Raw genomic sequence first — 24,261 nt, 5'->3', positions numbered from 1 at the left:
AAAAAATGGGTACATTCGACTCTCACAGTATGTTACTTTAAACTTATCATAATTGTTCTCTATAAGTTATATTATGTACCTATTTTCATATTATTCTTTAATACAGTCGAGTTTTGATAACTCAAACCTGGATAAATCGATAGCTCTAATCTTTTTCTTGCCCTTTGAAGTGTTTCTACATAATTGTGTTAGAGGTATATAACTCGAAAAATACACAAGAAGATTTTATTATTATCCTCCTTGAGCGTTGAGATACGACTGTATTTAGTACAAAATAAAATTTTTTTCTGAGAAAATTTGATCAATGCTTATTTTTAAATGTTTTAATACATATTGATGTACCTACATTATATCCATATTATATTTCGGAGTTATAGAACGGACTAGAACTCATGTTCTGGTTCACCATAATTTTAAATTGGTGTTAAGTTTTGGAAACAATTTAAATTTTAGTACTCACATAATATTTAATTGACCAACAACAAATTCTGTGAAATTCAACTCTGTGTTGATTTACTTTTATTTTAACGGATTATACATTAGTGACACTCAGAGTCCCTACAAGGACCCCCCCCCCTTTACAAGTCAACATAATATATAAATTACAGCCAAATTGCCATAGAATTGCAAACATTTACGGCTTATCTATACACGTTTTTAATAGAATATATTTATTTCATTTTTATCTTATATATTTTTCATAAAATTAAAAACGAGGATAGGCATATATATAATACAATTAACATGCGAGTTAATAATAATACTCCATGTTTGAGTTAATAACACTCCGATGTTTTCCAAACACCGCGTGGGATATCTGTAAATATATTTTGATTTATATTTGTATAACAAATCGGAGGTCGTAATATACTCAGACTTCATCATATTGTCGAATTTTTTTAGTGCGAAATACTACTCAAAACACTCGACTAAAATAAAACATTCGCATCGTTACAATTTAGTCCTAAATAATTGGGTCTTGTCCAAAAGTTATATGTATAAATATAGCACTGGAATATATGTAACCAGAATTACAATAATAAACTGTTGGCATTTTTTAGTACGTGCCTTCTAGTGTAGTAGCGAAAAAGTGTGCGATTTCGATCCAGTATACGCTCCAGTGCGGCAATGTGTTTTAAACGTTAATTGTGTTTCAGACTCGTGCACCAATTGAACAACGAACTCAGTCAATTTGAAGGGAATTTGAATGATTTTATCGAGGTTGAAGCCCGACTAGACAAATTGGAGTCGTCTCTGAATAATCTTAAACCCGAAGTGGAGTATTTTTACGTATTCGCTCAAAATACAGAACAAACCCAAAAGGAATTTGACGTAAGTTCACAGAAGTACAATTATTTTTCATACAATTCTATAAATATTATTTTTCTTAAATATTTATGCTATACAATTATGTAAATGTATTGATTATTAAAGCATAAATAATTTATTGAAATTATTACATTCAACTGATATACCTACAAGAGTCATCGCGGCTTCACAAATAATAACTTTAGGCTTAATAGTATAGGCTGCCTACATAAATTAAGTGTACCCAAATTGTTTAAAATCCCACTAATCAAAAACATGTCCTGCATTAATTAATTAAGTTAAATAAGTTGTTAATAAGCATTTAAAAATGTTATATTTCTTAATAACTTGTATTAAATTTTTTCCCCAATCAAGCAATGTTATTTATTAGGTAAGTATAGTAATTTATTAGAAATACCTTTTTTCTCTCGCAACATATACATACGTGATACCTACTCACGTTGGTTTTAGATCTGTTAAATAGATATTAAGAATAATTTTCAACCGTTTTTTTTTAGGATTTATCCGAAAAAGTTAAAGAAGCCGCTGGTGGTCTTAAAAAATTCATTGAATACACACAAAACAACTATATTTCATTACAAAAATCAGTGCCAAACGATTTGTTAAGCAAGGTAAGTTATTTACTATTATTATTATTCATTATATTTTATGGGGGTTATTTATACAAACTGTATTAAAACTATTTTTTAATAACTTCAAAGGTGAACTAAAAAATGGGTAACTCTCTGTACAGCAATTGTTATAGATTGTGATGGATGTGTTAGATTTAAATTAAATTGTAAATAATTTTCGTAATTTTTTTTAATCCGCAAGCTCATTAAAAATAATGGTACTTTCCGGTAACATTTTTTTATTAGTTGAAGGTACAAAAACTTGTGGGGGGAATCTTCTGATAAATTGTTTAATCTCATCTTTAAAGAAAAAATTTTAGGCATTTTTAACTGAAAAGTAATTTATAAACTTTCGAGATGTTGATGATTTCCATCATAAATCTAACTTCAGGCAATCATATAAATTTATTTTGGATTTCCGCTCAACTTTTTTTTAATTACCTATCTACATTCTTAACAAGCTATGTGAAATCAAATATTACATTTATAAGTCTTAAATTGAGTAAATAAATCAGTAACTAAAAACAATTGGAATTTCCGCATATTATCTAGAAAAATTATGCAACCTCTTTTTTATATTAGTGAAATACTGCTATAAACCACTGAATATTTATTTGATTTTTTAGGTTGGGTTATTATTATATTTTTAATCTTATGACATTAGCCTTAAATAATTTTAAATGTATAAAATAAATTTAACTAAAATGTTGACATTTTATTTAAAGTATTGTTGAATGTTTATACAATTAAAAGCTAACTAAATATTCATTTAATATAAAAACATTTTAACACATAGACAATTTTCGATGCCAACTATTACATTCACTATTTGACAAAAGCGGAACTATAAACCATGCAATACGATATCGTGAATTAGTTGTAAAAAACAAGTTTTCAAATTAGTATAGGTATATATTTTTATGAGATGTATGTAAGTATATGGTTTCCTTAATAGTATTATTACTATTTGCATTGTGTGCTCAAGAAAGCTTAAAATTAAACGAGAAGGAAAAAAATAGTTTTATGTGTTAGAATAAAAATTGGATTTTTTAAGCACGTATTATATTTGTCTAAATGTTTGACGAGCGAGAGGGGGCAGTTTATTCTAATATATAAATTATATATAGTTGACTATTATTTTACTCATAAAACTATTCGCACTGAAGTGATCAGTTTCATTTAAATGTATATACAAAGTTAAACAAATTGAAAATTTACTTATCCTACCGTGTTTTATAGTATAATATATAGGTAGGTAAGTATACTCATATTTAATTTAAGTGCTGTCAAGAGTCAATAGACTTTTAGGTTACAACATTGTTTTAGTTAGAACTAGTTACCATTTATAATGACATTTTAAACAACTGTCACCTTATTCTTGTATTGGTACTTATGACGTTTATAAAAAAAATGTTTCTATACTCATTTTATAATTTTTCCATAGACTTATTACCTAGCATTTGGTAATTTATATTATGTATAGGTACATCTACATTTTTTTATAAAGTATATATAGTATAATTTATGACTTAATTAATTTCAAATTCCTAAATTTAGATGCCAACAACAAAAATGTTTACTTAATTTAAATTAGAAATTATAGTGATAGGTTGGTTTAGTAATTTTACGAATAATTTATCGACAAACAAATTTATTATTTTGAGTACTATCGACCAATTTTATTCGTTTATGGTTTTTGATGACGGTTTATATTCTATGAATTTATTTAAAATAAATTATTAATATAACATACCTACATATTTGGATAACATGGATGTTGTAGATCTATTTGTTGATCACCTTCTTGTTATGTTAATTATGTTCATCATTATAGTTTTTAAATTATAATACATTATTATCAGGTATACATAAACAAAAAATTGGTGTTGATTACATTATTTTTGGAGACTTATTCCCTCATTATATTGTTATACCTATCGACAAATTATCCTATTTCACCCATATCTAAGGTGTTGCTATTAAGCCGGTGATACCAGCTTAAATCGTCTGAGCTGCAACACTTGGACCTTATGTTACTCGCCACTGATTATTACAGTCATATTAATACATTATTTAATTTCTAAACAATAAAAATTACATTCAAGTCTGAATAACACAGAAAAGATCGTAGTTTAAAGGATGATGTTATCCCTCGTCAAAATACCTATGGTCAATGTTATAATATAAGCCTATGTAACTATGCGGCTATAATATTATATTATATTCAAATTTCGGCACATTAGGTATCAAGTCGAAGGTTTTAATTTTTCGATAAGGTTAATCGCTCTAATTAATTTATGAGGGTTTTATGTGTCTAAAAACCAAACCTGAACTATATTTTATGATAATGTATAAAACAATCAGTTATCGAAGTATCAATGTTATTTTAAATATGTATACAGTGTATCTAAATAATAATACATCAATACTGTTAATTGATATTTAGTGAACAATGTTTAAATGTAAGTAAATAAAATATTCTATTGTTACATAACTAGAAATATGAAAATTATCATTTAAGAGAATTTTCCCATGTTTCCTTTTTACTACTCGAGTTATCATGATTTGACTATAATATAATAATTAATAATCTTAATTTACTTTGGCAGTAAATATTATGTTCAAATATGTTATAACTTATAAGTCACGAGGTAGTAATTTAATTTTATAGTTTACGCCTAATCGACACTTATGATAATTTATTTAACACTTATTTACTTTTTATTTACCAATTCAGATAATACTTGTTTAGACAATACTATACCATCTTCAAAAAATAATAATTAGGATGCCGAGAGAAAAATGAAAAATTTGAAATTAAAATAACATTTTTATTTAAATCATAAGATGGAATTTAATAATGGTTAGTCTCTAATTTTATATTGTTATGAATATATGTATTGTTCATTTGAAATTTTCGATTTAAATTACTATATTATAACTAATACTTTTACTATAAATGCCTATTACCAATAGGTTTCAGTAGGGTTTTTTTATTTTTTATGAGTCCTAATTACATTTTTGAACTCAATTGTAATTTTTTTGGAATAATTAATAGAAATATTTCCAAATGTTCAATTTGACATGAATATTTTTTTTAAGATGTAAATAGTTATGTTCATAGCCTATAAGTACCTAAACGTTTTCAAATTTTCCTCTAGTGTTAGAAAAAATTGACAATAACTATTAATTGTCGAAAATGCTAAATATTGTTATAAATTCTTCGAAATCCGCTCAATATGTTATCAATTCCCGACCGTCGTTCGAATGTGATAATTTACTTACGATAAGTTAGTTGCCGTCAGTATATTTGATATCATAACATTCCACTGTCCTGTGCAGAAGTGAGCGAAGCGAGACGAGTGGCCGTTAGCTGTCACTGGATCTTTGTTCATGTCTTGACTTCTGGTTTTCTTTTTTAATATCATGTTTCTAGTGCATCTACTCGGACAAACGCGCTTAGAAAAATAAAATAGGTATTACAGTTTAATAATAATTATTTTATATTTTATTATATTCTATGTATTATTGTAAATAAATTGATTATATAAGTATAAACTCATTTCAAACTGCAGCCCAATCGCTTATATCAAAAAATCACGTTACATAAAAAATAACTCATTTATTTAAATAATAATTGTATGAATTGTTTCCATCTAAAATTAATTTCAGCATCGTTAGTGACGACTACCGGTCGGTATATTAGATACATCCCTATATGCCTATGTATATATTATTCAAATATTTGAATAATCTATTATAATAAATAATAATAATAAATATACATTACCTATACCTACACGGCTACACGTAAAAAAAATTATCAAGTATTAAGTAATCATGTTTTTAATGCAATTAAATGTTATGCTTGTATACTGTACACACTAATTTTTTAGATTTTAATGTGAAAATTATTTCTTGTGTCCCTAAACATAAACTGTTGATAATATACTAACTATTTAAATCTGTTCGATAAAAACAATCATTTAAACGGTGTAAAGTGTGATTTAAATTATCAACAAATATTGTTATTAATGTTATTATGTTTTACTGCCATGCCAAGCGTACATAATATTATATATATAGGTATGAAGTTTTTTCTCGTAAACTTATATACACACCGGCTAATCTTGTACATTTGATCACGTCCCACTATTGATATATTGTTAGCAAATTGTTTTCAAATTTGGTCGCGCGCATACAGTGTATCAGTAATCAGGTGTTTGTCATCGGAATTTATAGAAGTTGGCTACTTGTGCTGCGCGCTCCGGGTATTATTATTTTTTAGTCCAAATTAATTAAGTCGGAATTTTTTTCTCGATTGTTCATCGTCGTTTTTAAGAACGATTCATTCCCAAGGCCTTTCTATTCTATGATGAATAAGGTACAGTACGCGATAGCTACACTGTAGTACAACATGTCGTAAAGAGACAAATTACCACGCCTACCTGTAAAATTACGTTTTCTGTCTGGGCGTCTGAACACTGAACTGTTATTATTTTTGTTCATTCTGTAACCCTAAATAATCCACTGCTCGACGAACGTTATTATTTCGTCTACATATTTTATTTCTGGATCGACTGATTTTAATAATAATTTTTATATTTTTAATTTGCTAATATTTTTCTCCACACCGTATCACGACAAAAACGTTAATACCTACGTAAGCGTCTTTTTGACAACGACTCGCTAACAATAATAATCATGTAATCGAACCGATCGAATCAACGGTGAGTAAACTGTTTTTTTTCTTGCTTTTTGCTTGATAATATTAGTCCTTCGTGTAAAAGCGAGCTTCTTTCTATAATTTATTATCTAGTACTCTAGTGTGACCATGCCTTTAGGCCTTCTCTCTCGTGACCTTCAAAGATATTTCGTCAATCGAACGAGTATTTGCAGCAATTCTTTTGGTGGATTTTCTCGTTTCTATAAACTATTATTTACTATAAACAGAATCTCTATAAAAGTAGCGTTCCAGATCATTTTCAATCAATTATATAGTTAGTACCTATTCCATTTACAATTTACTTAAAAAAGGAAAAATATACCGATCGATTATTACAATATCCAATTGAGTTATAACTTTGTTGAATTAAACTAATTAATTTCTCAAACATTTCAGGTTATTTAACTATAAAATGTATGTACAAAGGTAAAATCATTTTAATATCAGTTAGGTACGTAATTTTATTAATTGCAAATATATTGTTCTATTAAGAGGTATTATACATTATATTCTTAGAACCAAAAAAGACCATTAATTTAAAAAAAATTAGGTTACTAGTTATTGCAGTATATTAAATAATTATATAATAAAGCAATCATATGGATAAAAATACTTTTTAATTTAATTTTTAAGGATTTATAAAAATATTTATGTGTATAATTAGTAATTATTTCATGTTTTAATCTGGGTTGATAGTAATTGGTATTTGATTTTAATTTCATTATCAACATTTTTTTTCAAATGAATTTTTGTAATTGATATTTTGAAATTAATTTTTTACGTGAAAAATAAGGACAACTCTGGTACCTACACAAATTTGGAAAAAATACATCTGCGTCATTTAATTCAAATTCTATTATAAATTTAACGAATGTATAATCAGACTACAAAATAAATCTGTGTGTAAATTGTTCAATAATTTAACGTAAGTAGGTACATATTTTTATTCGATGAAACCTCTATAATTAGTTCAATCGACCAAAAAATAATAATAAAGTGGTAACCAATAACGAACATGATATTGTATTGATAAATAATATAGCGAGGATGGTTTTTGTCCCTACATGAAATGAATTACGTTTTCTAGCCTTTCAATAACGGAATTCTGCGAGATAATGATTATTTTATTGTTTTTATTTCGTCCCTTCGACTTGAAGTTCATAGTTTTTATTGCGTTTTATCATGAAACAAAAGGTCCTGAGCAGAGCAGACGAACATAATTGAATGAATTTTTATTGTACCTAAAATATAATGTATGTAATTAATTTTAATTTAAACTCAATTGAATAATTTTACTACGTGCAAATTAATATCGATAATGTAGGTGACTAAATTAGGTATGACTGACAAAAATGTATGAATTATGCATTATTTTCATAAATATTATAAATTGATCTTATTAAAAATATGAACAATAATTCTTGTTTAAATAAATAACATATTAAATCATTTATGGCCTTTGATAATCACTGACGTTTTCGACAATTTGATCGTTATTCTCCGGAAAACAAATAACATATTTCGGGAACGCACTGCATCTGTGTGTCATTTAAATACACCTATTCAGATATTTTTTAAATATTATAATCTATATTTTTCAGAAACATAATTTACGTAATTATATTTTAAATGCAAATACTTATTGCTTGATGATTAAATAACCATCCCACTGCAGGTCTTAAAAATTCTAAGTACCAACCTATTATAATTTATGTAGATAGCATTCTGCAGGCTAATAAATTATATTATGCCGTAGATAGCCAGATAGGACAGTAGGTTCCTACCTCCCTACCTACCTACATACCTTATGATCTTCGCACATTAATAATGTGATTTTTTCATTATTGTGAAATCTTATAATAAATGACAAGCCTGCTTAGGTGTGCACTATGTAGATATATACTATGGTAAAATACTCAACGGTTTCCATATAATTCTATTTATAATTATAAAAATGAGTAACGTGAATAATATGACTTCGAGAAAAAATAACACTTTTACACTATGCTATGTCGTATATTCATTATTCATACCTAAACGCCAAATGACATTTCGATTGTTGACAAATAACATTCCAATGTATACTAAGTGATTTTTTTTTATTAGTTGTGCTTCATAAAAAAGAATGTGTCAATCGATCGTTAAACAGTAAATGTCTTTTAATATAGGTAGTGCCGTAGTGAAATATAGGCGCCTATCTCCAAATATCATGTTTGAATAAAATGTAAAGAGTATCATCATAATGGATGGTAAAATGTTAAAATAATAATGTCTAAAGTGTGGGTGAACAGCATAATATAGTCGGTCTCTTGTAAAGTTTTGATTGGTCCGTCAATAAAATTACACAATCGGAGGTCAAACATTCGAAAATTATCTTTTAGGTTTGGTCCGTTTGATATGCGAACCGTCTCAAATGTGTTAGTATATTACCGAAGACTTATAAATAAAACGTCCTTTACTGTTGTTGTTATGATGACTAATATTATTCTTCATGTGCATAAAACCTGTTTGTACAGCATCCATGCGCAACTAAAAACCGTATTCCGTCGCCAGTGCGGTTAAACGTTCGTCCGTTTTATTATTATAGTTGTTGCGATTTGTTTATCCTGCCGCAAGCGCGTATTCTGTGCCACTCGACTGTTGTACGCAAATACCACAACATTATAATAGTATAATACGTTTGTTTGTTTCTCGTCGGCGCGTTATGTTATGTTGTGTTAAAAAAATATCCTATACATAAATAATATTATAACAATCATTTAATTATTTATAAAAAATGTAATCGTAATTCGAATACCTACTCATTTATTATCTACAAAAAAATTAAAAGCCGAAGAAATGTTTATAAATTAATAAATAAAACGAATTACCATATACCTGCAGCTCACTAATTGTGGTGATTTATTTATTTAAAATTGTATTTATAATTTCGTTGTTCCGTCTGTAGTCGAATTGAACTAGATGTACTTACTCGTTTTTTTGTTGTTTCGTTAACCGGCATTGCGTTTTCAGTTCAATCCGTTGGAACTCGTATCCGAAGAATTAACGAGCCTGATGGATTCCAACAGTAGAGGCCTAAAACGGGCCAAAACCGTTCGGACAGAGTATTTGAAGTATGTAGACGACGTGCAGAGATGGCTTCAGGAGGCCGAAGTGAAGGTTCAAGATCGCGGCAGTGAACCAAAAAAAATCAAAGAACATATACAGGTACGACCTAAATAATAACTATAATATTATTATTCTACACGCATTCATATTATACAGTCTTGAAAGTTATATTCTTATAATCTTATAAGTATAATATTATTAATATTGTTATATTAATTGCTTTCAAATATTTAAAATGATTTATTGAGAATATATTATACAATATCACTATACAGTTGGTATAAATACATCATGCGAAAATCAATTACCCTTAGTAAATAAATACAATGAATCTGAATTTAGTTTTAATAATTAACGAATTAAACAATTTAAAAAAAGTGAGATATAATATTATCTGCCTAATTATTATTTATAAAATATTATAAAATATTAGTTAATCAGATGTATACATATTTTTCAAGTCAGTTAGGCAATCATACCTGCTTAATTATTGATATTAAGTATATAGTAATAGAACACACAATATAGGCATGTTTATTTAATCATTAATTGAATATTACATCAAGATAACATTTAACAAGTTGCCGGCGGACGGTGATTGGTGGTCACCGTCAAAGATTCCGAATAGCTTTATTTTATCTTTTATCTGTAGGTTTAGACGAACTTTTGAGTGTTAGCCAAATTCGGGCGTTTAATTAACTAAAACGAATGGTAGAAAGAAAGGGGCTTTTCCAACATGATTTAATTTTCCCCACTTTCATTAAAAAATAAAAGTTTAAATAAAATGTAATGTGTCATATTGAAATTTCTAAAACTATGACTATTATTTTGATCCCTCAAATTTTAACATACCCGTAATTTATTATTTGAGAACATTTTTTGCGATTATTCAATTAATTCGATTTAAACATACCAAAGACACTCATTATAGAGATTGATTTTTTATTCTGTGTATTGTAAAATTAAAAACATACAAAACTCGAACAATATATACCCATTCAGTTAACTGAAAAATATTATTAATATTTAATATTGAATACTTGTTTGCACCTACTTTTTGTAGGAATATCATTCCAGTCATACCTTACAAGTTATAAGTACTTATTACCTTTACTTATTATAGATACCTATAACAGTGCTATGAAATTGATAATTTAAATTGCATTCATTTTTTAACAGCAATATAAAACAATCATACTGAGATGCCTTTTTTTTAACCAACGAAGTTAAAGGAATAGTGAATACATAACTTTTTAAGTAGGTAAGCTATTATTCCTCCCCTTTAGTAGATTTTTAGAGCCTCCATCAATTAATTTGGTACTATTATTGGCAAAATCAAATTTATATGGCACCATTTTTTTTTCAAATTCTGCCTATTAATCGGGTGTATAAGTTAAAATTACATTTTATTCGGTTTACGGGAGTATTGAATCGTTGCGTCTCACGAGAACACTTGGATTATACGAGTTTTTTGTTTAAGATTTTTAATGTTTAAATGAGCAAATTTTTGATGAATTTGGATGTTTATCATGAGTTGTCTAACGTCCCGGCTAGTAGTTACACCTACTGATTACTATATTTTTATGAATCACTCGTATGTATATAAAAAAACGATAACTATTTTTTTAAATAAATATAGTAATGTGAATATACTCAATATAGGAATACAAGTTTTTAAAAACTTAATACTAAAACAATTATCGAATATTTCTATAAAAAGCAAATTTTATAATTAAGTTCCTTTATGGTTTCATCATATTTTAAATTATATAATATCGTCTATTATTTAACGAGGAACAAAATTATTAACTGTAAGGTTATTTATTGTTATGGTTTCTTTTTTTTTATATTTGAAGATGATACTTTATCTGCAAAAAATATTATTTTTAGTTGATATATATTTGTAAATATAAATTTAATTATAATCATATAATAATGTTTAAACGATTTCAATGTTGATATTTAATATTATTGATCAATTTTAAACTTGCCATTAAGTTATTTTTATTAATATTTTATAAAATGTATTTAGTACAATAATGTCGTTTTATACACAAGTTTATTCTCTTTATTATGTATTATTAATTTGGTACTGAGTAGCAAGTTATACACTTATACCCAATACAATTTTAAAAAATACGACTTCTAAAAGTAACCAATAATTAAAAATAGTTTTAAATATTGGTACTTCAAGTGTTTTGTTTTATTTTTTAGACTATTGAAGACGAGATAAGTGCAATTAATGAAAAACTAAATAAAGCTATTAAACATGGTAAAGAAATTATCGAAAAGACTAAAGATGAAGAAGAAAAAGAAATGATTCCAAAAACGATAGAATCGTTAGTAGGAAAAATGAGCCAAGTGAAACTCTGGTTGGACGAAAAACGTAATCAAGTAAGTTAAAACATACATTGAAATCATTAATTATTAAGTACTGTAGGCATTAGATACATATTATGAAATAAATTAACTACAGAGAGGAAAAACTATTACACTGTACATTATGTGTTTCCCAATTTTTTTTACTAAAATGTTTTATATTATACTTTTCCAAAGCTTATATTTTATGTATCTACCTACAATCCATATAAACTTAAATGAAATTATAATAGGTACCTTTAATCTAAATTTACTTTAAATTCAACTGCAATCAGAAATAAATAAAATAAATAATGATAATATAGGTAATAATAATAATAACATTTTATGCATCATGATAATAATATAGGTACTATAAATAAAAAAATAAAAAAATTAGATTTAGATGATTAAATGCATAATAGTCAATATAAATATGTATCCCTATCTATAGTTATTTCTTAAATATAATATCCATATTTTTAACTTAAAAAAAAATAGCTCTATAGTAATGTTTTGCGTATTATGAAACTCTTTGATCTGTTAAATTGTCAATTTTTTTTTAGATTGGTGACACTTTGGATGCCTGGCAAAAATTCTTATCTGTTTATGACTTGGTGATGGCCTGGTGCCAGAGTAAGACTAATTACTTAGAAGAACCAATAACTCTAAGTTCACTTGAAGTAGTAAAACAAAAAGCTCATGAATTTTCGGTATTAAAGCAGTTTATATATTGTTGTGTAGGTACTGAATATCAATTGTATGATTTATTGTAATATTTTAACAGGCTGCTGTGAAATCAAGCAAACAACAGAGCAAACATCTAGCTGAAATGAGCAAAGAATTGGATATCATCGCATTGTCTACAGATGTTGGACAATTGCCTGAAAAACTAGAAGAAGCTAATAATGCTAAAAATGAAGTAGAAGGAAAACTCTCAGAAAAGGTAATCAAATTTAAATTAGTTATATAAAATTATGATTTAATTAAAATGTACAAAATATAATTGTATAGAATGCTCTATTGCACGAGACATGTGAAGAATGGGAGCAATTTGAAAGAAAATTAAAAGATGTTAAATCATTTATCGAAAAGTCTCAAAATGCTATTGAATCAGCTGCTAACAAAAAAAGAACACTACGTGAACAACATGATCTGAGGGAAAAGATGTTGGCTGATATTACAATACAAAGAAACAAGATTACGCTGTCAACTGAAAAATTGCAGGTTAGACACTAATATATTATAATATATGGAACATAACTCAAATTATTTTATACTGTTTGTTTGTATTAAGTTATTTAACCATTACCTACGTATAAATTAATAATATAATGAAATTAAAAATGTAATTTACAATGCTTCATTTATTTAACGTTTTCTTAAAATAATAAAACAATAGGTTAAATAATTAAAATTTTTCTGTGCCCATTTTTAAACTAGATGCAAATATTGATGTGGATTTTTCATTAAAAATGTACGATTGTAAATTGAAAGTACCTATAGTGCAGTCACTGAGGTTGCCTTACTTTAATTATTCAAGAAACCCTAAAAAAAAAATCGTTCTTATGTCTCCTCCACTCCCATGATTAAAATGAAAACATATAGATTACAAATGATTTAATATTTAGTACTTTAATATATTTATGTTTAAATTTTAGTGACAAAAGAAATATAATTGATGTAACTATATAATTAATAAATACAAAATAACTTTGGTAGTTCCTAATAATTTTCATTGAGAAAAAATTGTTAACGTTATAGCTAATCATAACCACAAAAATGGTCTAAAAATAAGTATAAATATACAATATAATAAATAATAATAATTGTAATACATGTAATAAAATACATACTTGCAGTTTGGGAACTGCCAGTAGTTTTTTTTTTCAATTCAATTAAGTTCAATTTATTGTATAAACAGATTTGGTTTGTCTAAAATAAATTTACATAATATAATATTGAAAAATAATTTATACTTATAACAAATAATTATTGAAAAATTATATCTATCTACATATTAACATAGTTGGTCAAATTATTTTAACTGGTTTCAAGTAAACAAGTTCCTATGGTTACACTAAAATATTGTATCTAGATACAAGGTAGGTAGTATAATATGTAATACTTACATTAGAAATTAATTGTAACTTGTTGCAAGTTAGGGTTACTAAGTTACATTTAAAGTTTCAATTTATCTAACTATTTATGTTTGTTTCTTCAAAAAAAAAAAAATAGTCTGCCTGTGAAAAATATACTATGAAAGTTATAGATAACTAAAATTTAAAAGTTTAAATATTAAAATGCATTTATGAAATTTTTCAAAATATAATATCTTAAAATATGTAGAGTTAGATCATAATATTATTTAATTCTAATTATCTTTTATTGTTTGATTATAATAATTTAACTATTTAACAGGTTATGTTGTATTGTTGCATTTTAATCTATATGTATAGACATATATATAGGTATTAAGCATGTATAAATACTAAGGACAATTTAAATTGATTTAATGATAATTTTTGAGTGAACACTCATGACGATTTTTACTTGATTATAATCACTTAAAATTTAACAACAGTTAAATCATATTATTATTTTCAAATCAATCATGCCTCAATGCATTGAGATCACGGACTAAGATTAATATTAGGCCTTGATGACAATAAATCATATATATAATAATCTACATTTCTTGGTAACGATGATTAATACATTCTAAAATAAATGTATCTTGTTTTTTTCCTATTTTAGTATTAAATAATTTAGTATAATAATTGTTGTAACTTCATAAAGTACAAAAATAAAATATACATATTAAATAATTTCTCATCCAAAATTAGGCTTGTGAAATTAAATTGTAAATATTTTCGAGATAAAATATTATTCTATATATTTCTTAATAATTATGTTTTAAATCAATATTGAATTTTAGATTCATTTTCGAGCTGGATTTGGAGGCAGTGAAAACATTGAACATTTATCTAAAGACAGTTTGTCTCAATTGGATAAATTGTTCAAAATTGTCGAAGAGCAAGCACATAATTTGGAAGAAAGTCTTTCACAGCTCGACAAATATCAACAAGTAATTATATTATTTTATATTTATAAAAAAATTAGGTACTATTAATATTATTATAATATTAAAGTCGATTTAATTTTATAATTTAGGAAATACAACATCTTCGTCAAAAAGTCATCACTGCTGAGCAACAATTAAGACTGACGCAAAGTCCAACGTATTTACCTCACGATAGACAAAAGGCTGTGCAAGAACAAAATGTAAGTACTCTAATGAATTTAAATTTCAAAAGTTGTTATTATTATTGTTGAAAATAAAACAACAGAGAGAGAGTATTTTTATGTGTTACATAAATATATTAAACTAGTCATGTTGTAAAGTAATACGATTGCAAACATATGTGTAAAGAATCGTTTTAGTTTATTTTTAACATTATAAATGATATTTGGTAAGAAGGGATTAGATTCAGCTAGAGAGAATTTATTTTATTGCTCACATGAGTTATTTATTTAGTAAAGACCGAATAGAGTCTAAAGTCTAAACGTAAAATTTAAAATCAATTAAGTGTAAGCTGCAGTTAGAATGTACTAAGATTAATTATAATAATTTGTAAGACATTTTGGATATTATAAAAATTAAAAAATGCTCTTCTGAATGAAAACATTAAAAAAACCGTTCCATTGATTGGAACATTGCAGGCATTCCAAGAACAAATACGAGTGCTGCAAAGCAAGATTAACTCAAGAACCGAACGAATCAAACTGATCATTCAACGAGGCTCCCCGATATCCGACCCATTACTAAACTAATTAGACATTTAAATGCATTTATATTTATATACCTTCGTACTCATTCCAAATTTCTATTTAAGCTATTAAAAAAAAAAAATTTCAAAATAAAAATTAGTTTCTAAAGGCATTTATTCGGTCACGCAGGACGTTCGAAACGCACTGGAATCATATCGGCAACGTTTGGATTGTACAATGAATGCTGTGCGAACGCATATCGAACATTTTATCGATTCCAATCCTTTGCTGGAATCCACGTCATGTACAGATCCCGTAAATAATCTTAAAAATCCACTGAAACCAATAAGCCGCAATATTATTAAAACTCCCCAAATAGTGTTGAATTTAACCGAAACCGAAAGGCACCAAACACGCATTAGATCACGGTCCCCTTCGCCGTTTTGGATAAAAGGCGAGACGTCCACATACTCGGAAGTTCTCAAAACCGGTTGCGTATTGTCGAGGAATAACAGTAGAAGCGTGACTCCAGAATCGAAAAGTGTCAATGTCGAGGGTGGAACACGCATGAGTAGAAAGTCGAGTTTTGACAATCTACTCCGAACTCCACCGTCGACGAGAGCCAGGAGTAAATCACCAAAGGACAGATGGCAACCAAATGACTTTAAAAAAAACACGACTTTACGCGGATCACCGCTGCAGAAGTCATCGACGTCTGCAGCATCCGTTGAAGATGGCCAATCGAAGGTAGACGACTCGGACCGTGTTACTCTCGCGCCTCCAACTCCCAGACACGTTAAACGACGATCTCGGTCCAGGAGGAATCGAAACGCAACCAAAAAAGACAACGGAAACAAACCAGTCGGAGGTTCTGAATCTGAAATGAACACCGAAGAAGCTACAGTTTCACCAGAAAGATGCGCAGTGAACACCACCATTTCGTCGTCGACAGAGAAACCGGAAATCATAGTGTCGGACGTGAAAACTAGATGGAACAGCGGAGATAACCTCCAACCTCGGAACCTGGCCGAGCAAATATCCGGGACGTACGACCCGGTGACTCGGGATGGTGAATGGAAACTATTGACCGTCGACGACTCTTCTGAGGCAGCCATACCGTTGAACGCGGCGTCGGTCATCGGTGACTTTTCGAAATCTCGACTGTCGTTGGACGGTATGCTTAACAGTGCCAGATGCTCAGACAGCTGTTTTGATCTGAACGAAAGGTTGAAGGGGATATTCGGTTCGGTCGACCAGAAACACTACAGGCACCACCGTGTCGTTGATCGTCCGCGATCCAAATCCGATACTCGTGATCTGAACGAACTCACGCAGATATTTACTAGCCCCAATACTGATGACAATAATAAGTACACGTGCCGTTTCGAACGTAGTGCCGGATCGGTAAAAAACTATACCAATAGGGACTCCACTTCCAGTAGACGTTCTTTTGATAATAATATTATCTTATCCCCTTTTGGAAACACGCAAATGCAACGGCGGTCAGACGGAACTACTGACAACGAACACGACGAGTCTGTAAGGTTACCTACCTGAGTGTTGAATTTTGTGCCGATCTTAAAATTGTTTTCGTTTGGATTTTTTAATATATTTGTGTGATAGTTTGGATTAATAATCTCGTATTTAACTGTTCACCAATTTTTTACGCATATAAAAGAAATCAATTTTTGGTATTTGAATTAATATTATTATGGGTATGATGACGGGATGAGTCCCGGATTTAAATCCGATTTTGCATATTGCTGTGTTATTGGATAGACTATACATGGGTAGGTACCTATTTTATTAATCTTTTATTTTCTGATTTTATTTTAAAGCTTGTAATAAACACATTTTTGGACCAATTTGTGTGATCACAAATATCTACAATTATCAATTTCTACATAATAATATTTAAATGTATCAAATTTAAAAATATAACAAATATTTTAAAACAGCTATTGATATTTGTTTTTAAAAACACAGCGGCAGGTCACGTATTGTTAATACTAACAGACATGTTTGTGATTGTAATAATAGTAACTTCTGTCCACTGAGTACAGATCCAATAATTTTGAATACATTTTAATAATGGTTTTTGTGAATTTTATTGTTATTTGTGGCTATAATATTTGTTGCATAATATAACAACTAATATTATACGATCAGTGAATTATTCATTAATAAAAAATGAATACTTTAATATAATAATCTAAATTATTTGAAATTTGTATTATTTTCAGACTATCAAATCACATTTACAAGCACTAAGCGATGAGAGTATACCATTAGAATTAGCAATGAAACCATTTGTGGCATTTGATGAAGGACAGACTGCAATAAATGAATTAACTTCAACACAAACTATGATTACTTCATTAATTACTGATGATGGTGATCAATCACAAACTACGGCAATTAAAGAACTGAAAACATATATCGAACAATATGAACAAATTTTAGTAGAATTAGGAATTAATGAAGATAAATACGTAAGTATAAATGGGTATACTATAGTTACTTACTCTAATATCAAATAATATTCAATACTGTATAGTGTATACTATAATTAAAGAAATAAATACTAAATAATTTATTTATATGTTTTCTATAGGAGACACATGATTTAAGTGCCAAAATAATAAAAATAAAAGAAATAATAACTAGATATGAAATGTATGAAGAAATAGAATTATTTCAACTATTTATTATTCGGCTTAGAAATGTCGTCGAAAAACTTGAGAATCTAGTAATGAACAAAAATAAAATGGCCATTCAGGTAAATCAAATAATTTTAAGTAGGATTGTATAGTAAACATTAAGTTGCCTCTCTAAACCTATTATTTAAAGTCCAAAATTAAGGCAAAATCGTCTTAGCCGCCCGGGATCTATGTGTTAGTTGTACATGATTATTAGTGTGAGTGAAATTCAATGCGGATACCATTGTTAATAACTCGATGACTATAACAAATTCAATACGAATTTTACGACAAATTACTTAGTGTTTTGACAAAATTAAAGTTAGTTAACGTTGTCTGATTTTAATTCGGAAAAAAGTATTTGAAATCACCAGAAAAATGTCTCTAAATTGCAAATAACACTTTTCGTTTTTAATTTAAATTATGATTTGAAAAATATCATATTTTCAAGTTTTCAATTACAGTTCACAATAATATAAGCTTTGATTTTTATAAAGTATTTCGTATGATCAACAGACAATTTTTTTGTCGAGCTCAAATTTTTTTTCAGAATAAAAATCGGACTACTTGAAGTTATTTAAAATCTGTCGGAAATAAAGGTTTTTTTTGTGCTAAAATGTATGGGTAGATTTACCCAAAGTCCCCTTAAGGTAGAATATTTGAAAATAAAATGAATTGTTTGTGTTACAAGCATTATAAATTTTTATACACAAAACATAGGTATGTTTAAAACATATTGATTAATATTTTCATCAAGCGAAATCACTCATAACTTATACTTAACTATTATTTTTTTAGAACAAAATAAAAGATGCTGATGATATAATATGTTACTATGAAGACTGGTTATTAACAACTGAAAATGATGGCCCAAAATATGTGGTAATTATATTTTTTAAGCTACCTAGTAGATATAATTTTGATTGATCTTTAATTAATGGTTTATTATGTCAGGATAATATTGAAGGAAAAATAGTTGAATTGACAAATAAACTCCATCAATTACAAACCCATGAGGAAAATGTTGAATATGAGACACGTATTTTAAAGCTGCAGTGTATAATTGAAAAACTTGAAAATATTAAAGATAACTTCACAAAATTGAATCAAAAGGTATGTTTTTATACTTATTTGATATACTTATACATTTGAAAAGTTAACAAGTATAAATGAGTAAATGTGATTTTTAGTCAGTAGATTTTGCATAAAACAGAATTTAAGACTGTAGAATTGAATTTAATTAATATCACAGTTTTTGAAAATGCATGGTATTCTTTAGTTAGTGTATACCTATAGATATACTTAATAGATTATATTAAACATATTAATACATTTTAAATCAGTCGAGTTACTATTTGTTTTACCAATGATGTTGAATACTGCAGTTTAATCATAAAATAATATCCACAGTTATTAAAATATTCAGTTTAATATGAATGAAATGTCCACCATTATTCAAAGATCATAATGTTTATAATGTTAAATTTTAATAAAGGTTTTATCTATCTTAAAAGAACAAATATTTTAAGCTGTTATAAAGCAAAAATTAGTATAAACAAATTATAGAAACAAAATAAATCTAATAGGATTAAAAAAAAAACACAAAATAACATTTACAAAATAAAATATAAACATCTGTTTAAATGTTATATACTTTTGAGTAGCTACCTACTTGATTCTGTAAGTTTAGGTTTAATATGCTTTAAATAAATATATTAAGTAAACTAGAGAAGCGACATCATAGGATATTTGTACAAAATTGTATTGTATACATGAGGAATACTCTTACTGTGTATAGTAAAAATTAAATTATCAATCTTCACCATCGGATGATGTTGATATCTGTTTCCAACAAAATATATTTCATAGGTAATTTTATCGTTCTCATTTTTGTGTAATGAAAATTACATTCTCGATTCTTTTTCAATACTAAATTTAGTAACAAAATGTTAATTTTAATTATGGTTATACCCCCCTTCATGTTATGAAGGTAATAAATATTGTTAAGATCATACATTTAAAAAATTTTAATTCAATATGGACGTAATTTTATGATAACAATTAAACAAAAATGTGTATTCAATGTAATATTAATGAATCATTTTAATGGGTCCATTACATTTTAAACACTGAAATTAAAAAGTCTAAATATTTATGTAGATCAAAAATGCTTTATTTTCAGGACACAAAATACAATGTTGAAAGCACGGTTATATCAACTGAATTATCTTGCATGAATTCACCTGAGAATTTACATAATACTAGTGTAGAAAGCATGACGATTCCAAAATTAAATTATTCATTAAATCACCCAAACCTAGAAACACAGCCACAAGAAAAATATTACGTAACTGCCCCGAGTGTAATAAAAAACATTGAAAGAGAGAATGAGGTAAACACAATAAATTTGCTAAAAGATAGTGAAGTTTTGAGAAGTCCAAAGTTAGTGAGGAAAATAAATCAAGCATTACGTGATGAGCATAACTTTGAAAAAACTGAAACAAATGTTGATAACAAGAAAGTATTAGGCTCTCTAGAACAAACTGAACTAGACACAAGTAATCGTTTTGAAATTGAAAAAACATTAGAGAAAAAGAAATCTATAGATATAAACACGCAATCTCAATCCAAAAAAGCGGACTCACCAGAAAAAAAAGACGATAAAAAATCTAAAAGTTTTCTTCGTTTTAAAATGCCAAATGTGTTTATAAAAAAATCAAAACAAGGTGAAATTGATAATGAAAGTTCATTAAGCAATCAACCAGAACAAAGTGTAGACATTGAAAATGATAATGTCAAACTACTAATGTATAAAAGGATGAGTAGTATAAGTAATGATGCCAATATTCTACAAAAAAATGAAAACCAACTGAATGATGAAAATAATAAAATTGATGGAAACGAAAAATACTTATCCTATACAAAAGAAGATAATAGTACTGTACTGACAAGTATCAATGATAAAGTGGCACGGATAATTGAACAAAATAATTTAAAATATCCAACTGATATAAATATTCAACAAAGTCAAATATTAAGTAAAAATCAACCCGATGTACAAACTTCTGATTTTCCGTTTACAACCAATACACAAATTATAAACAGTGATCCCACAATAATAATTAACTCCCGTAGGACAGTCAGACGTAAAATGGTAATTGATGGTAAAGAAATTGAAGTTGAAGATATAATTGACGAACCTGCATCTGGTGAATCTGTTAAAAGTATTTTGAGAAAAATTACCAAGGATGGTAAAGAAGAACTTGAAAATATTAACGATCCTAATGAAATTGAATGTGTATTACGGTTGTCAAGAACCAACGATAATGTACAGAATACATGTGTAACAATTACAAAAACTCATAAAACCATTCTACGAAGTATTATTGTTGACGGAAAGGAGTCTGTTGTTGAAAAAGAAGACGATGAACCAGTCATTAATAAAATTCATGAAACATTAGTTAGAAAATCAATACAGGATGGTAATGAAATAGTTGTCGATGGACAAGTGACAGTTCCAGAAAAAGAGTACGATGAAACAGAAAACAAAAGAAATTCAAATGAGGGTGTTGAAAAAACCATTAATGACGCGGTCGATGATGAACCTATAGAAGATAGTTTTGAGATAATTCCAGCTCTAGGATTTGAAGAAAATGTTCAATCAATGTCATTCAACAGATATTTAAATAGCAACCAAACACAGGATGGTGATTCCCAAACAGCCGAAAAAGAACCTGTTGAAATTATGGATTTAAATAAATCAACAAAAGAAATTGACAACTCATCTTCATTCTTAAGTAAACTGCGCAGGGGATTGAAAATGTCAACATCCAAAAATAACAAAAAAATTAAAAATAAAAGTAATGATGAGGTCACTGAAAAAGAAGATGTAACAAAATCGTTGTTGAACGATTTTATCGAAAAGGAACGTGAAAGCACCGTCGTACAATTTTTATCAGAATCTGATGCTAATAGCAAAGCTGACGAAGTGCCCGGGTACGAAGCAAGTTCGAAAACTACAATAATAGTAGACAAATCAAAGGCCGACAAGCCGGATGTGTCCGAAATGTTAAAACCGTTCACGACTGAATATCAGATCAACCAAACGGGCACGTTCAACACGTGGAAATCACGAAGGGTTGTTCGACGCATTATTATCATCGACGGACAAGAGATCGAGGTGGAAGATACAATTGATGAGCCTGAGCCTGGTGCACCAGTTAAAAGTATATTGAGAAGAACGATCAAGAACGGCGTGGAAGTAGTTGAGAATATTATCGATCCGGAGGAAATAGAGAAGATCTTACGATTGTCTGTACTCAACGATGTCGTAAAAAATACTAGTGAAAGTGTAACAACTACAAGAACGCGTAGAATCATTAGGCGCAAAATTATTGTCGACGGAAAAGAGTCCGTAGTAGAAGAGGAGATTGACGAACCTGGTACTGGTGAAATAACGGATAGGGTCATCCTTAAATCGTTCGGTGATGGACTAGAGGAAGTAGGTCAGTTAGAAAATCTTGATAAAGTTCAAAGGTTGTTTTCTGTCCAAAAATCTGACAGTGACGAAATAACTGACCATAATTTGATAACAAAAACAATAACTAGGCGAGTAATAAGGCGTACAATTGTAAAGGATGGTAAAGAAAAAATTGTAGAGGAGGTAGTTGACGAACCGGAGAACTATGGTTTCACTGAGTCATTGCAGAGAGATATTAAAAAAGACAAGAAAGAGAGTTACGACATTACGACATACCCCCAAGATAACAGTATAAACAGGAACTCTGAATTTATAAACGAAACTCACACTGATAACATAATAACAACAATAAGAACACGAAGAATAATACGACGGGTAATTTTTGTCGACGGCAAAGAAACAGTTGTAGAGGAGGAAATTGGTGAACCTGGGGCAAGTGATAATACGGTTGTGGTTCAGACACAAAAAGATAGCACTAATACAGTTGAAATAAGTGATATACCGTTAGAAATAGAGAACATAGAGCATGATGATAAAACCCAAACAGTAACGACCCGTACGATGAAAAAGATACGAAAAATTATTAAGCACATAAAAACAGAAGATGGAAAAGAAAAAGTGGTAGAGGAAATTGTAGATGAACCAGTCGACGATGATACATTAAACGAAGTACAAAAATTGAAAGACTCAACTGAAATCCAGCATACCACAGTGTTAACTTCAGATATCGGTGGTAAAAACGATATTAAAAGAACAGATTCACGGGTTAAAGATATCAAAATTAAAAAAGAAAAAGCACCAAAAAAATCAGAAAATGTTGGCATTGAAGTAAAAGAAAATATAAAGGTTGACCTTCCATTAATCTCCAAACAAACAATCGGTATAAAAACATCATCGAAAACTAAATTAGAAGGTGGCAAAAACCTCAAAGACACAGATTTATCATCCACCACAGTCCCAGTAGTGAAAGCGCCCAAACCCGATGATAAAAAACCAACTGCAGGAATCAAAACACCAGAAGTGTCTAAGATTGGTATTTCAGCGGACATAAAAACTCCTGATATAAAGATTAAGAAAGGAAAAGCACCAAAGGGATCGGCCGATATTGAATTCGACATAAAGGAAAACGTTTCCGTTGGTATTCCATCGGTTTCTGTTCCGAGTGTTGAAATCAAAACT

General features: G+C 28.2%; 2 protein-coding genes across 2 annotated transcripts in view; both read left to right on the top strand.

Moving 5' to 3' along the window:
- LOC111037875 (nesprin-1) overlaps positions 1 to 15,997 on the top strand; it is a 68,858-nt gene extending 52,861 nt beyond the window's left edge. Inside the window, exons 86-95 of the mRNA XM_022320719.1 lie at positions 1,158 to 1,332; positions 1,827 to 1,940; positions 9,679 to 9,873; positions 11,989 to 12,168; positions 12,699 to 12,845; positions 12,920 to 13,078; positions 13,147 to 13,359; positions 15,071 to 15,220; positions 15,307 to 15,417; positions 15,856 to 15,997. Of these exons, the coding sequence (XP_022176411.1) occupies positions 1,158 to 1,332; positions 1,827 to 1,940; positions 9,679 to 9,873; positions 11,989 to 12,168; positions 12,699 to 12,845; positions 12,920 to 13,078; positions 13,147 to 13,359; positions 15,071 to 15,220; positions 15,307 to 15,417; positions 15,856 to 15,966 (1,555 nt within the window). The 3' untranslated portion in view covers positions 15,967 to 15,997. The remainder of the gene's footprint in view (positions 1 to 1,157; positions 1,333 to 1,826; positions 1,941 to 9,678; positions 9,874 to 11,988; positions 12,169 to 12,698; positions 12,846 to 12,919; positions 13,079 to 13,146; positions 13,360 to 15,070; positions 15,221 to 15,306; positions 15,418 to 15,855) is intronic.
- Positions 15,998 to 16,056: 59 nt separating this feature from the next.
- Positions 16,057 to 24,255, top strand: LOC111037876 (the record flags this gene model as incomplete). Its single annotated transcript, XM_022320720.1, has 6 exons — positions 16,057 to 17,442; positions 18,147 to 18,395; positions 18,518 to 18,682; positions 19,401 to 19,484; positions 19,557 to 19,715; positions 20,785 to 24,255. Coding segments are annotated over exons 1-6 (5,430 nt in total), but the record flags the coding sequence as incomplete, so codon positions are not given.
- Positions 24,256 to 24,261: the final 6 nt, after the last annotated feature.

The sequence above is a fragment of the Myzus persicae genome, unplaced genomic scaffold (assembly GCF_001856785.1).
Source record: "Myzus persicae strain clone G006 unplaced genomic scaffold, MPER_G0061.0, whole genome shotgun sequence".
In the NCBI taxonomy this organism is placed as follows: Eukaryota; Metazoa; Arthropoda; class Insecta; order Hemiptera; family Aphididae; genus Myzus; species Myzus persicae.
Note: the sequence above shows the minus strand (reverse complement) of the source record. Positions and strands in the feature narration are given on the sequence as shown.